Source organism: Xenopus tropicalis, chromosome 3 (assembly GCF_000004195.4).
Source record: "Xenopus tropicalis strain Nigerian chromosome 3, UCB_Xtro_10.0, whole genome shotgun sequence".
NCBI lineage: Eukaryota > Metazoa > Chordata > Amphibia > Anura > Pipidae > Xenopus > Xenopus tropicalis.
In genome coordinates, this window is record NC_030679.2 from 31,325,771 (window position 1) to 31,342,776 (window position 17,006).

Here is a 17,006-nt window from a genome sequence, read left to right on the forward strand (position 1 = left end):
AAGGCGCCTCTGAAACCAGTGCAATTAATACCAGAATGTATTAATCAGCCCTGTAGCATCAGCCTCATTTTCTGCCTGATGATTTGTGACGACCCCTTAGCTTAGCTTCTTAACAACTGCCCAGAGCCCACTGAGCATGTGCAGTGTCACTGACACTTCTAACATAAGCCAAGATGGGGAGCTTCTGTGCACAACTTTGAAGGCCTGGATCATTACTGTTATAGAAATGCTGAACCTTTAGACTGGTACACTAAGTTCATTATATAAAAAAACACATTTCTAGAAATATTTGTTTTTTTAGAGTTTAGTTCTCCTTTAATAGGCCAGCATATTAGAATAGGTCACATTTTACATAATGTGATGGCAGCATTAGTCCTAATTTTTATACTTGTAGTGAGATGTGAATGACATTATCAATAATTCATATATACTGTATAAATATATATTTTATCTGCTGTGCAAAGTGGGTTCTGAAGGACTGGCCGCACCAGGCTGTAATAACAAAGAATCCTGGGATAAAATCTATGCACATTGTAAGGAGAGCCCCCCCTGCCCCCTACCTGTCCCCTAAATTGCACATCATTGAGGCATACAAGTTAGGGAACAATGGTGGATCAGGGCCCTGTCATTACTACCTTCACTTTGGCAATCGGTAAGGACAGGGCTGGCCTACACCCATAGTCACATAGTTAAGTTGGCTCGGATAAAGACCAAAGTTCATCAAGTTCAACCCCTGCAAATGAACCCCAGTGCACATATATACACACAATCATACTGACCCATCTACAGTATATACTCACATATACTGTATAAACTATATATATACCAATATCTATACCGGGGATCCCCAACCTTTTTTTTACCGGTGAGCAACATTCAAATGTAAAAAGACTTGGGGAGCAACACAACCATAAAATGTGTTTCTGGGGTACCAAATAAGGACTGGTATTGGCTATCTGGCAGCCCCTATACGGACTGACAGCCTACATGAGCCTCTGTTTGGCAGTACAACTGTTTTTTATGGAACTAAAACTTGCCCAAAAAACAGAAATTCAAAAATAATCATCTGCTTTGTGGCCACTGGGAGCAACAACCAAGAGGTTGGTGAGCAACATGTTGCTCATGAGAAACTGGTTGGGGATCACTGATCTATACTAACAAACTGTAGATTTTAGTATCACAATAGCCTTGGATATTATGCTTGTTCAAGAAATCATCCAGGCCCCTCTTAAAGGCTTTTATAGACTCTGCCATTACATCATCTACCGGCAGGGCATTTCACAATTGCACCATGAAGAACCACTTAGCAACAGGGCACCCACAAGCAGGGCTGGAACTAGGGGTAGGCAGAAAAGACACCTGCCTAGGGCACAACGATTGGGGGGCGCAAGGCAGGAACCTCTCCTACCTACCCCTAGTCTGCGCTCCCTTGACAACCCTGCCAGTTGTCATTAAGTGGTGGGGGCAATGACCGGAGTTGTCCGGTTGGCTTTGCCCACCCCTGTCCACAAGCAATATGTCCTGCACCTCACAACAGATTTTTCTATCCGACACGAGGTGCAGAGCACAGCCTGACCCAGGGCAAAAGTGCTCACTAATTGAGCACTAATGGGAGTGCTTTTGGGCACATTTTGCACTTTTGCCCCAGCTATTGGTGTTTGTCTCTGAGTATAAAAGTACAACTATTCATACAAAAGGACATAGAGCTGATCTAAGGTGACGGTGAATAGTAGTACAGGTATAGGACCCATTATCCAGAATGCTTGGGACCAAGGGTATTCCGGATAAGGGGTCTTTCTGTAATTTGAATCTCCATACCTTAAGTCTACTTAAAAATCAATAAAACATTAATTAAACCCAGTAGGATTGTTTTGCATCCAATAAAGATTATTTATATCTTAGTTGGGATCAATTACAAGGTACTGTTTTATTATTACAGAGAAAAAGGAAACCAGTTTTAAAATTCTGAATTATTTGATTAAAATGGAGTCTATGGGAGACAGGCTTTCCGTAATTTGAAACTTTCTGGATAATGGGTTTCTGGATAAGGGATCCCATACCTTAATTTGTACAGACAGTAGATATTTTGAGGCATGTATGATTTTAAAAATGACTGCCTTCTGCGTAACCTTTCTTTACTGGAAATATTGAATTAGTCTAACTCTAGTGATGAATAGTATTTTAGGTTATACTGTATTACTCATTTTCTATTATAATTAAATAAGATATAATCAGATTATATAGGCAAATATGTAAGTGTGGTTCACATAGAGATTGCAGCATATCACAAATATCTGAAATGGGATTAGATTTAATAAAGAAAAAAAACCCTCCTGGGTTAAGTAATGTACTGTTACTCATTTCAGGAAATTCCTGTAAAACTGGTAATTTAGAATAGGATGAAGTAAAGACAGACTGCATCACCCAGATCTTTGAAGGGAATGGTTATTAGTATCAGCTTACAGCAACAAGGGACTTGAAACATCTGGATCTTGACCTCCCTCCCCTCTGTGGTATATATCTGTTTGTTATATTGCACTGAGTGGTCATGTTAGACTGGAGGTACAGATTCCAAATAAATAAGTAAGCCGTTGTTTAGCAGTCACACTCTTTAATACATTTATTATACCATTTTTTCAGAGTCTATTATCCCATCAGCACTCATTTGTTTACTTTCTGTAACCCAAAAATTAGTTACATTAGACTGGAGTTCTAGTAGGCAGAAGGGGCCCGGGAGAGCCAGCAGCATAGCAGACCCCATGATGGTCTGGCTCCCCTGTCATCAGGCCCCCCTGTGGTCACGAGGTCTGCTGTATGGTTATGGTATAGTTACACTGTTTATAGAACTCATACAAGTGAAAATGTAATGAATCAATGCATAATGCATCTCATTATTGTAATTTATTTCATATGTATGCCGTTTTCCTGTAATGAGAAGACCAGCTACATGTTACTAAACTAAATTTTAACTGGACACTGTTTAACACTTTAAGGGGCAGATTTGTCAAAATGTGACTTTAGAGCTTAATACATAAAAACTCACCATGTTCTATTCATTCCTATGGGATTTTCAGAAGCCTATTTATAAAATGGTGAGTTCTAACTTTCACCCATTGATAAATACACTTCTAAAAATCCCATAGGAATGAATAGAACATTGGTGAGTTTTAATGTATTAAGCTCTAAACTCACATTTTGCTAAATCTGCCCCTACCTGTAATGCTTTGGTTAAAATCCATTACCATAATATTTTATATCCAACTAAATGGGCAATCACAAACAAGATAAGAAAAGCTAGACAGCACATGGAAACAATGGACAAAATGGGAAGCCACATACAAAGCAAAGGTAAATAATAACCTAGATAGATATGAGATCTCTGAAGAATGAAAGGGAACAACAAAGAATTCCCAAAAAATGTGGGTATCCCATGTTTTATACCACTGGTGTTAACTATACAGGAAACAGACCCCCCCTCCAGTCATGTGGGGCCGGGGGACAGGGGGGTCTGGACCATGGGAGTTTGCTTCCTCTATAGTTGCAAAGAAATCCCCTACTCCCCAGCAGGGGGACACCAGTAGGGGGTACCGAGGGGGCCGGCAGGAAGTCCAGGTAGAAGTCATGTCAGGCCACTTCCAAGATTTTTTTGTGGGAGCCTGGTGCCAACTAGTTATGCTATTGGTTTTTATATCTCTCCTGCCATCCCCCTCCCACGTCATGGGGGTAACTTTGTTACCTTATTTACGTACCTGGAATTATATGATGAATTCTGTAGACAGACAAATTTTCATGGTTTCCTATACTTTATATATTTTTATATTAATATCTATATAGAGGTCTGGATTTTAAAATGTCTACCTTTGTGTATTTAGTACAAACTGAATATTCCAGCTTTTCTACCCATTTCTACTGGTTCAATTAAAATTTTACATTTATAACTATACAAGGAAAGTTAGTTAAGAAATCAGATGAAATGTTTAAATCTTCTGTAAGCTTGTAACATGGTCAATGGGAGCAAGGGAGTGATTGAAATTAAAGATAAATAGTTAATTTGAGTTAAAAAAATATAAAAATTACAACTATCTATCATGATCAACCTCTCTAAATGACCCAAGGTCTTTATAACATCATAACATCAACTTGCAGGACATGCCACTGCCTCACCTCCCTCCATTTGTGTTGCTTTAGGTGAAAATTCTGCTTCTCAAGTCTAGGGTGTCTATAGTTTTTAACTATTATAGTTGCATAGTTACATATGGTTGAAAAAAGACCAGAGTCCATCAAGTTCAACCCATCCAAGTAAACCCAGCACACACAACCCACACCTACCAATCTATACACTCACATACATAAACTATATATACAACCACTAATACTAACTGTAGATATTAGTATCACAATAGCCTTGGATATTCTGATTGTTCAAGAACTCATCCAGGCCCCTCTTAAAGGCATTAACAGAATCTGCCATTACAACATCACTAGGAAGGACATTCCCCAACCTCACTGCCCTCACCGTGAGGAACCACCTACGCTGCTTCTAATGGAAGCTCCGTTCCTCTAATCTAAAGGGGTGGCCTCTGGTGCGTTGATTGTTTTTATGGGAAAAAGGACACCCCCTATCTGCCTATAATCCCCTCTAATGTACTTGTACAGAGTAATCATGTTCCCTTGCAAGCGGCTCTTTTCCAGAGAAAACAACCCCAACCTCGACAGTCTAACCTCATAGCTTAAATCTTCCATCCCCTTAACCAGTTTAGTTGCAGTCTCTGCACTCTCTCCAGCTTATTAATATCCTTCTTAAGGACTGGAGCCCAAAACTGCACTGCATACTCAAGGTGAGGCCTTACCAGGGACCTATAAATGTATTTGTAAACATTCACCATGTCCCCATGAAAGCACTCCTTTCCCGAGAAAACAACCCCAACAGTGTTTCATAATTTCTTAATTGTTCCATAGATTAATTCTTTATTGAATTCAGTTGAGTTTCTCATCTTTGCATTGTTTCCACCCCATTAATATGGATCCCAATGCTGTTCTGCATACTCAAGGTGAGGCCTTACCAGGCACATAAAGAGGCAAAATTATGTTTTCATCCATTGAGTCAAGGCCATTCTTATCAGAAGAGAGTACTGCCCTAGCTTTAGTAGATACTGTTTGACCCTTCCAATAACAGAAACAATTAAGATGGCCACCAACATAATGTAATGCAATGTAGCCTTCATAATATTTCTGCCCAAGTGCATAGACTTGCCTTTATCAATATTGAACATCATGTGCCAGTTTTCTGCCCAGTTTTCCAATTTTGTCAAAGTGGCAGCATCCTGCATGGAACTTATAGTTTTGGACAGTTGAATATCATCAGATATTACTTATGATGCCAACCTCAAGATCAGTTATGAACAAACTAAAAAGCAATTCTAAAAATCTCCCAGCAACATGCCAGACATCAAATAATCCTGGAGGATTAAGTGATTTGGAAACCACAAAGATAATATATCTTATTACCCTGGGGTGAATACTTTTACTTTCAGATGTTCTAATGTATTTTGAACTTCAACCCAACCAACCAGCCATCAATACTTAAATTAACTGATCTATTAAAAATAAAGTCTTTATTAAATGTTTTTTCAGCTGTTTAAATGGAGGAGAAAAAAATAAGAAAGACACTTTAGGCCATATACGTCTACTCATAAATAACAGACAAACAGTAAGGGATTAGGAATACCAATAGTTAGAAAAGTTGCACAATACGTTGCAGATTTGTGAGACAAAATATCATACTACAGAACATCTCAAGGAAGCAGGTTTTCCAAAAGTGTGGCCAGCTCAACTAATTAAAAGCCTTAGCAAAGAGGCCTGATATTGTTTAATGACTGTGGGAAGGGGGTGTAAGCTTATCCAGATGCAGATATGAGCATTTGGGATGTAAAAATATGCAAGCAACTTATATCCTTTATAAGAATGCGTTGGGCAAATCTATAATGGGAAAGGACCCATGAGTCCTTGTAGATAGCAATGAGCAAATTTTTTCAGCAGGCATGGATTCACAGCGAATTTCCACATTTCGCCATTGGTGAATTGTTTCGCGAAACTTCTGCAAAAATTCGATGCAAAATGTGGTGCGGTTGTGTAAAAAAAGACACGGGTGACAGATGTGTTTCACGGATTTTTAAGGTTTTGCAGTAAAATCAATAAAGTTTATTTATATTTACACAAAAATGCTACATAGCCTTACGCATTTCCTACCTAAATGGGTACTTAGTCATAGGCTGCAAAGCAGCCCATTTGGGTAGGAAACGCTTAAGGCTATGTAGCATTTTTGTGTAAAAAAAAAAGGTGCAACAAACAGTCACTATTTATTGGGCTGGTGGGGGATGTTTGGGGCTTTGTGCACTTTGTGTACTTATAATGCCAGGGCCTATTTTGCATCCAAGTTCAGTCCTACTAGCTTCCAACTGTATTTAAGCAAGCTAAAACTAGGGATGCAACATATTTGGTTTGAGATTCAGCCAAGATTTGGCTTTTTTTTAGCAGGATTCAGCCAAATCCATGCCTCTGGCTGAACCGAATCTAAATCCTTAAAACCACATGACTTTTTGTCACATAAACAGGAAAGTTTAAACTTTTTCATAGCATGCTCAGCGGTTCTCTTGAACCCTTCCTTTGCCCAACTGACATATGTAAATTAGGATTCAGATTTGGTTCGGTATTCGGCCGAATCTTTCACAAAGGATTGGGGATTCAGCTTAATCGTAAAATAGTGGATTCGATGCATGCCTATCTAAAACACATTCATTTTCCACATGGATTTGAAATTCTACCTGATTCTGTACCCAGAAGAAATGTATTTTTTACCCTGCTATGATTATTCATTGCCAAGTATAGCATTGGCTCTCCCTTCCTTCACAGAGGGGTACATTTGGTTACCAGACTTTTAATCCTTCTACAAATACAAGGGTGTCAGACATATCAGAAAACAAAAAGCTCAAATAATAATGTAATGTAAAAGATTATAACCTCATGATGCACATTGAGATCCTCACATGCAGACAAACAATAAAGATTTATAATGGTAACAAGTAAAGATGACAAAGGATCACAAACCTACACAAGGAAATTATGTTTATAAATGGTAAAATACTGCCTTTGGTGGTAGAAGTTATCAGATCTGGTTGAATTAATGGCTCAATTTACCATTGACTATGCGGTCTGCAAACAACTATGCCTAATAAGTGTTACTTATTTAATAAACTAACTTCAGGGCAGCAAAAGGAATTTCCTAATGATCACATATGAATGCAATTATAAATGCTGTACTGTGTTTGTTCCTGTTTGATAGGAAAAAAACATTAACAGAAGTAATACATCTTATTTCTGTAGGAATATTTGCATACCTGAACTATTGCGTTCCCCGCACTAGAAAAGAGATTATGGAAACTCTCATCAAAGGCCTCCAGAGACTAGAATATAGGGGATACGATTCAGCAGGTACAGTATAAATGTTATGTTTGCATACTATACACAACCAAGATAAAAGACAGAAATAAAATGAAGTTAAACCTACATAGAAAGTAATAAGGAAGATGAAAGAAGATGTAGATGAAGCAATCTTTGTTTTTAGGAAAATGGTTTCCAGAAGGAGATGGTCCCACTGTGGGAGTAGCTGGCTGGGATGTTACTTGGTATCCCGGTAGGGCAGTCTGAACCTGATCTTGAAATAACAGTATATACCTGTTGAGAAGCAGGCAGCTAAATAAAGTGTTTGGACTGGCATATGGTTAAAAATAAATATGCCAGTCCAAACAAGGATGAAGATCTATCTTTGGTAATACACATACTGTATCTATTATAAGAAACGTTGTTAATATAACTGGTCATTGACTCCTTCATACTTATTGTCTTCCATTGTCAATTTTATGGTACAGTTACTATCAAAATAATATCTAATGTGTTTTGGGAAGATCTTTCCAGACAAATTGGTCTTTAGGAAAACTCTGACTTTACAGGGAAAGTTACTACAGTTATCCAGAATGCTTGGGATCTTTCCATAATTTGGATCCCTATAACTTAAATCTACTAAAAATCATTTAAATATTGAATAAACCCAATTGGCTTGTTTTGCCTCCAATAAGGATTATTTCTATCATAGTTGGGATCAAGTACAAGGTACTGTTTTATTATTACAGAGAAAAAGGAAATAATTAGTAAAAATTTGAATTTTTTGCTTATAATGGAGTCTATGGGAGATGGCCTTTCCATAACTCGGAACTTTCTGGATAACGGGTTTCCAGATAAGGGATCCTATACCTGTAGAATAATAATGTTCTCTCTTTAAAAAAAATGAATCTAATTTATAGAGGTATTAACATAAAAAAGATTCATTTACACTGGCCCCCGCAGTATGAAATGTGCAAAGTATGTCCACAGTTACCTATTTATTTGCACTTTGTCCAAAATTTAATTAAGTGATTTCACAAATAATTAATAGTTCCTGGTCTTTCCTCAAAATAAAAACTTGGCCAAATGATACATTAAAACCTGAAATTGAAATACTCAAGAAATACCATTCTTGGATAATATAAAAGGGGCATTGATAAAGAAACATACAGTATTCCTTAAAAGGAATACGTTAGAATCTTTTTGGCTGCAGCTAGAAAAGCAAGTCTAATTTAAGTACCTTCAGTAGACACTGCAGATAACTGGATGAAAGACCTGTGTGAAAAAGAAGCATTTCAATTAAAAACCAGTAACTGAAACATGTACATCAATTTGTAAGGAAAAGTGGTCCATTGTAGGCCTTTTGTCAAAGCAAGTTAGGGACTTTATATATTAAATTCTCAATTCCTTTTAAATTAAGGGATGCGCTGTCGAATTTTCTTTTCTGTTTTCTTTGGACTAACAGCACTACTTTTATTTGTATTGTATGCTGGTATAGTTATCGCTGTATATTAAGGATTACGGTAGTTTGCATATTTCACTGTATGAAATATTCTTTATATTTATCCCACCGACTTTTTCCCATGTGTAAAATAAAGTGTACAATAAAAGTCTCTCTGGTTTCAGTTGACTGCAATATATAGTACACAACAAATACTATAGACTATATCCATTGTTTGGGTACAATAGTAGGCAGAATCAGGGCCCCTTTAAGGTACCAGTGGGCCCAGGGTAAAGATTTCATTGGTGGGACCCCACAACTGATCCAATAATTTTCTAATAGGACTACCTTCAAGCAAAGGAACAATAAAACAGGAAATACAGAAAAAATCTGTGCTTACTGCAGTGGTCCCCAAGCAGTGGCTCAGGAGCAACAACCCCTTGGATGTTGCTCTCAGTGGCCTCAAAGCAGGATTGTTTTGAATTCCTGGCTTGGAGCAAGTTTTGGTTGCTGCCAGTCCACATAGGGGCTACCAAATAGCCAATCAAAGCCCATATTTGACACCCCTAGGAACATTTTTATGATTGTGTTGCTCCCCAATTTTTTTAACATTTGAATGTAGCTCATGGGTAAAAAAAAGTTGGGGATCCCTGGCTTACTGAAATAAACACGAAGTCCAACTGTGGAGACTTGTTGTCTATCCTTGCCAGACTGAACCAACAGGGCTGGGAAAAGATTTGATAAGTGATCACAAATTGCAGCTTTTTATCTATTTGCTTAGAGTGGAGTCCATGGGAGATGGCCTTTTTGGATATTGTGTCCCCAATAAGAGGTCCCACACCTGGACTTCTCATGCATTTCAAACTATTCGTTATTTACACAGTTTTAATATTAACAGGTGTGGCAGTGGATATAGAGAAGCACATCAGACTGATCAAAAAGAAGGGGAAAGTGAAGGCTTTGGATGAAGAACTCCACAGTACGTTCATACTTGTTTAACAGCAAATACCACTATAAATATTTGTACCATGTGATATGTGGATATTCAGACTGACAGTAGAATGCTTCATGTTTGCTAGATTGTATTAACCTAATGTCAGGTCAAGGGTAATATAATTAACCACCACCTTCCCATTACTCTATTAAAAGACAAGGAAGAACATATAAGCAAAATTAGCCTTGATTTTGCTCTCTAGGAAACTTTTCTTTTCTTTTTATAATTTTATAACATTATTTTTTTTGTTTTTCTCTATTTCTCTGTAAGCATTCTATTTTCTTCATGTCTTATCTTGTTGAAGGACAAACTGTCGAATGTGACTATTGTTGTACAACCTATATTTAAATAATTTGTCATAATTCATCCTACATGTTTATTGCAAAACTTCAATAAAATGTTTAAAAAAAAAAAGTACAAGGAAAGTGTAAATGGCATGGAGGTGTTATCTTGTAGGTTTTTTCATTATGGCTGCTCTGCTACTCCTTTAAACAATAAGTTCCAGAGTCTATCTATCATCTATCTATCTATCTATCAATCATCTATCTATCTATCTATCTATCTATCTATCTATCTATCTATCTATCTATCTGTCTGTCTGTCTGTCTGTCTGTCTATGTGTCTGACTTGTTCCACTCTTGGCAAGTCTTTCTCTTTCCTGATTTAAATCATGTTTTGTACTGGCTCTGACATTTATTATTATCAGCTCATATTCTGAATTTCCCTCTGCCATATTAGCAGACCCCTAGGCTTCAGGCTGCAGATGTGCAGTACAGACCCTAAAAGGGAATTTTACACCCAGTCACTGAGAGCAATAGAAGTTAGGTTGATGCCCACATTTCTCTATGGGAGTGCGCAGGATATTTCAAAATGGTGTTGCTATACCTTCAAACATTGCTTTTCCTTTTCTTTTATGCAGGTTGTATGTGCACCTACTGTATGTGCATTTCATGTTTTAAAAACATACAGGGGATTAGCTTATATAGCCAACTGTGCTTATCATGTTAATCAGCTCACACTGACTCCATTTTATACAGAGCAAGAAGAAACAGATTTGAAAGATGAATTTGAGACTCATTTTGGAATTGCACATACGCGCTGGGCAACACATGGAGTTCCTAATGCAGTAAACAGCCATCCTCAGCGTTCTGATAAGGATAATGGTAACAAGTTTTAACATAATAATCTCATAGTATTTTCTATAGCCTTGCATACCAGGGACATTTTGTATTGTTCTGGTTTCATTTTAATACCCTATTGATTTCCAACTTATATATACTGTGCACATACATATATCCAAGGGGGATACACTGACAGGTATATTTGCTAAGTAGCAATTTAAAGATATTATCTATATAACAGTAAAAATTCCAGGAAAGGAAATATTAAAAAAAAACAAAAAAACCATACACAAAATGAGCAAAAATGATGACTACAGGCCTGCAGCTATTTGCACAGTGTCCCACACACAGGGCAAAGTGCAAAAAAATGTAAATTGCGGTTTGTTTTTTTTTTCTATAAATTGCCACCAGTGTGTTCAGTCTTTACATTTGCATTATGGGCTTTGATAAACTACAGAGATGTAAAGGAAAAGTTATATTGTATACAGGTTTGTGGGTATTAACCATTCTGTCTTACATTACAGAATTTGTAGTTATCCATAATGGCATCATTACAAATTATAAGGATTTGAGGAAATTTCTGGTAAGTGTTTCGAATATCATTTAATTAAGAAAACATGTAGGTTCAACGTCGTATAATTTGTTCCTAACATGCAGTTTACCTAAGGATAATGCCATGTAAAGCGGCAGAATGCTGCTGTTGGGTGCTACGAGATGGGGATTTGGGTTGGCCATGTACTTCTTGCACCGAGGAATAAAAAATATTTGATTTTCTTGGGTTAAAATTAAACCATCAATGAGTCTAGGTCCATCAAAATTCGACCACTGCCCTGCTTCTGTTCGGGTGTCTCACAAAATGACTTCAAATCAAAACAACACTATATAAAAAGACTATATAAAGACTATATGAAAAGTAAGTTCACATTGTTGTATCCTTGCCCCTCAATCTTCAATCCACCTCTAGGATTGCTTCTAAGTCTTGATACTGCAGCCATATCTGCCCAGCACCAAAACTATACATTCTGCTCAATATTAAATACTGTATGGGCAGCTTAGCTAAATGGTATGAACCTAACGTACCAAGCTCCTCCCACATTCACTCCTAGGGGCACATTTACTAATCCACGAACATCCGAAAAGCGTCAGAATGTGTTTTTTTCGCAATGATTGACTTGCTCGTAAATTGTTGCAACTTTTTTGTAGCCATTACTACTTGCTCGTAAATTGTAGCGACTTTTTCAAAGCCGTCGTGCCGAGTACGAAAGTTTCGGATTCATTCAAGCTTCAGTATCGTGACTTTCCTTGGGCCAGGTTGGAGCTGCAGAGTGCCATTGAGCCCTATGGGAGGCTTTCCTTGGGCCGGGTTGGAGCTGCAGAGTGCCATTGAGCCCTATGGGAGACTTTCCTTGGGCCGGGTTGGAGCTGCAGAGTGCCATTGAGCCCTATGGGAGACTTTCCTTGGGCCAGGTTGGAGCTGCAGAGTGCCATTGAGCCCTATGGGAGACTTTCCTTGGGCCAGGTTGGAGCTGCAGAGTGCCATTGAGCCCTATGGGAGACTTTCCTTGGGCCAGGTTGGAGCTGCAGAGTGCCATTGAGACCTATGGGAGACTTTCCTTGGGCCAGGTTGGAGCTGCAGAGTGCCATTGAGCCCTATGGGAGACTTTCCTTGGGCCGGGTTGGAGCTGCAGAGTGCCATTGAGCCCTATGAGAGACTTTCCTTGGGCCGGGTTGGAGCTGCAGAGTGCCATTGAGCCCTATGGGAGACTTTCCTTGGGCCAGGTTGGAGCTGCAGAGTGCCATTGAGCCCTATGGGAGACTTTCCTTGGGCCAGGTTGGAGCTGCAGAGTGCCATTGAGTCCTATGGGAGGCTTCCAAAATCATGCAAAGTCGCAAAGGTTTGCCCGCCATTTACGAGCGCTCAATACGAAAAAGTCGCAACAATTTACGAGCAAGTAGTAATGGCTACGAAAAAGTTGCGACAATTTACGAAAAATCACAAAATGTGTTTCCAATCCGATTTTTCCCCATTCGGGATTCGGATTCGTGGATTAGTAAATCAGCCCCCTAGTGTCCCTGCTGTGTTGGCTGACACTCATTGCCCAGTTTGTGTCTGGCAGATTTCAGCAAAGTCCTCTACAAAAATGCAAAAAAAAATCAATATAGAAGTACAGGTCTGGGATCTGATATCCAGAATGCTCAGGACTTGGGTTTTTCCGGATAAGAGATATTTCCGTAATTTGGATCTCCATAACTTAAGTCTGCTAAAAATCATATAAGTATTGAATAAACCCAATAGGCTTGTTTTGCCTCCAATAAGGATTAATTGCATCTTAGTTGGGATCAATTACAAGGTACTGTTTTTTTATTACAGAGAAAAGGGAATCATTTTTAAAAATTAGAATTGTTTGCTTATAATGGAGTCTATGGGAGATGGCCTTTCTGTAATTCAGAACTTTCTGTATAACGGATTTCCGGATAAGGGATCCCATACCTGTACTCAAAAAAGCTAAGCAAAAAATAAATATAAGAAATAAGGTAATATTGATCAGTTTCACAATTTCACTGTGCTTTTAGGACTATCTTTTAACAAATGCTTACAATTCTTCAAATAGGAATCAAAAGGTTACGACTTTGAATCGGAAACAGATACTGAAGTGATCCCTAAACTGTTAAAATATGTCTATGACAATAGGGAAAACGAAGATATCAGGTTTTCAACATTGGTCGAGAGAGTCATTCAGCAGCTTGTAAGTAAATAGGCACCGTTTTGTTGATTTTTAACATATTTTCACAGTATACTGAGTATATCGTTTGTTATAACGAAAATTTTGAGATTATGAGCTACATGAAAATACAGCTTGTAAAAAGAGTCTCTAGAAATGATGATCTGTTTTTATTTTATTTTGCTACTTTTAATCATAACTAGTACAATGTGCATAGGTCACATGAATAAGGCAAAATCAAATACAGGTATAGGACCCGTTATCCAGAATGCCCGGGACCAAGGGTATTCCGGATAAGGGGTCTTTCCATAATTTGGATCTTCATACCTTAAGTCTATTAAAAAATCAATAAAACATTAATTAAATTCAATAAGATTATTTTGCATCCAGTAAGGATTAATTAGATCTTAGTTTGGATCAAATACAAAGCACTGTTTTATTTTTACATAGAAAAAGGAAATCAATTTTTAAAATCTGAATTATTTGCTTATAATGGAGTCTATGGGAGACAGGCTTTCCGTAATTCGGAGCTTTCTGGATATCGGGTTTCCGGATAAGGGATCCCATACCTGTACATTGCAATTGAATGATTGCAGATTACAGATGCAGAGGAATTACACATAAGGGCCCATGTACATTCACAAGTGCAGTGAGCAAAGTGCAATTTCTAGCACAATTGGCATGTTTTTTGCCCACAATGAAGTGTTTTCCCATAATTGCAGCATTGTAGCGGACACAAAATGCTTTTGCTGCAATTGTTTTGCACCTACCACAATTGCATTCGATTAGGTGTAATTAATGCAGCTGAACAAGTGCTTTGTGGCAAATTGAGTCCAGTTGCACTAAATATTTTCGAAGTCTCCCTGGCATCATTTCTGGTGTTTGGTGTGCGAGTGACACGTGCACCCTATTCATTTTTATGCAGTGGTTTTATGTGCAACTGACTGCAGCAAAGTGCAAGGACCCCAACTGCACTTATGGATGTAGATAAGCCCTTAGGAGCACATACATCACTCACACACCAAGTACTGGAAAAGCCAGGCAGAAATTATTCAGTGCAACTGTGTCCACTGGCGCAGTTGCACAGCGGAATTGCATCAAGAGCATCACCTCTTTGCAACGACAATAATTGGTGGTGGAATTCTGGGAAAAACCTCTGCATTGTGGCAATTGCACTCAAAAAAATTGTACTTTGCTTAATGCACTTGCAGAGGTACATATTATTATTATTTTTATCATTATAATGCTTGTCCTCTGTGTGTACTTTTATACATTGTATAAACCTGTACAGTGCTGTGTATCCTAGTAGCACTATATAAAGAAAGCTATACATATATACAAGCTAGATTAGGGTCTTCCACATCCATATGGTTTGCTAAGTTTAGTTGATATCACTTTGACCCTCTGCAAAAAAAAGTCACAAAAATGTATTGCTACAAAAGATTTTTAGAATCAAAAGTTTTGGAATACTATACGCTTTTCATGTAAAACTGCATTGTGCCTAACTGCCTTATTTCCAACTTCCCAGGAAGGATCATTTGCACTGGTTTTCAAGAGCATCCATCATCCAGGTGAAGCAGTAGCAACAAGGTTGGTTCCCAGGGATTAATATGTGCTGGAATGTGTGGGATTTTAGTGAGCGGATGTGAGGGCCTCCATTCAGATCAAAAGAATGGAAGTTCCATACTAAAATATAAAAACATATTTCTTCAGTAAGGGCTGTAAGGTTGGAGATTTTTCACCATTACTTATACATTCCACTAAAGTATTATTACCTCTAAAGATATAATGTATGATTATAGGAGAGGAAGCCCTCTGCTGATTGGTGTGCGCAGCAAGTATAGGCTTTCTACCGAGCAGATTCCTGTTCTCTATCGGACATGTAAGTAATTTAATTGAGTTTTAAGGTTAGAAAACTAATATTGCACAATGACATGCTCATTACAAATGTAGATATTTTATAGACTGCATACGTTCATGTTATTCAAAATGAAACAATTAAAAGCATTGGGATTGCTTCCCTATTAATTCCTTATTTTCACTGTTAGTTCTAGTTAAATAATAAAAAAATATGAATTAAATATTATATATTAAATAATATTCTACAAAGTAGTGATAGCTTAAAATAGGCCACCCTTGTGCAGTAGGCAGTTACGATTCTAATAGCTGTATATATATATATCACAATCTTTATAGTGTCTGCACTCAAAAGCTTGTAACCTTGCGGGCTGCACAGCCAAATTTTGAGTATTCAGCAATAAATATTCTGTGACCGGCACACCCTTTAAAATCGTCATAAGTTGATTGTAGACATATTGTTTAAAAGAATTTTTTTCTGGGTGTGCCAGTCACGGAATATTTATTGCTATATATATATATATATATATATATATATATATATATATATATATATATATAATCATTTGCAGAATCAGAATTGTTGGTACAGGTGTCGGACCCCTTATCTGGAAACCCATTACCCAGAAAGTTCCGAATTACGGAAAGGCCATCTCCCAAAGACCCAATTATAAGCAAATATTTCCAAATTTTAAAAATGATTTCCTTTTTCTCTGTAATAACAGTACCCCGTACTTGATCCCAACTAAGATACAGTATAATTAATCCTTATTGAAGCCAAAACAATCCTACTGGGTTTAATTACAGTTAAAATAATTTTTTTTAGCAGACTTAAGGTAAAAGGTGGAAAACTCCAGGTCCCGAACATTCTGGATAATGAGTCCCATACCTGTACTGTGGTCCTGTGTCACTTAGGACCAAATGTGTGTGTGTATAGATGTATATATAGATATGTGTGTCTGTGTATAAATATGTACAGTATATATAGATATATGTGTGTGTGTGTGTATAGGCAACCAAGGACTCTATGATGCCTCATAGTGTCCAATACTATTATTTTCTTGTTTTTTGCCATTTTTTGCCATTTAACTTATTATTTGCCTTGCACACTCTGGGTGGGGGAGGGTGACGCAACTTGAACCTTTTGCGACCAAATCGTTGCTCTTGCACATTAAAGAATGATTTGGGTTTTTTATCAAGTCCTGTGCTGAGTCCTTTGTTGCCTATACAGGTATAGGACCCGTTATCCAGAATGCTTGGGACCAAGGGTATTCCGGATAAGGGGTCTTTCCGTAATTTGGATCTCAATACCTTAAGTCTACTAAAAAATCAATAAAACATTAATTAAACCCAATAGGCTTGTTTTGCATCCAATAAGGATTCATTATATCTTAGTTGGGATCAATTACAAGTTACTGTTTTATTACTAC

General features: G+C 37.6%; 1 protein-coding gene across 2 annotated transcripts in view; it reads left to right on the forward strand.

The window, feature by feature from the left end:
• The window catches only part of gfpt2 (glutamine-fructose-6-phosphate transaminase 2), a 42,134-nt gene that overhangs the window by 1,329 nt on the left and 23,799 nt on the right, over nt 1-17,006 (forward strand). The window contains exons 2-8 of one of the 2 annotated variants that reach the window (XM_012959120.2): nt 7,384-7,491; nt 9,780-9,860; nt 10,913-11,038; nt 11,521-11,579; nt 13,609-13,743; nt 15,248-15,309; nt 15,522-15,601. In XM_012959120.2, coding sequence (XP_012814574.1) covers nt 7,384-7,491; nt 9,780-9,860; nt 10,913-11,038; nt 11,521-11,579; nt 13,609-13,743; nt 15,248-15,309; nt 15,522-15,601 — 651 coding nt within the window. 2 annotated transcript variants of the gene reach the window in all.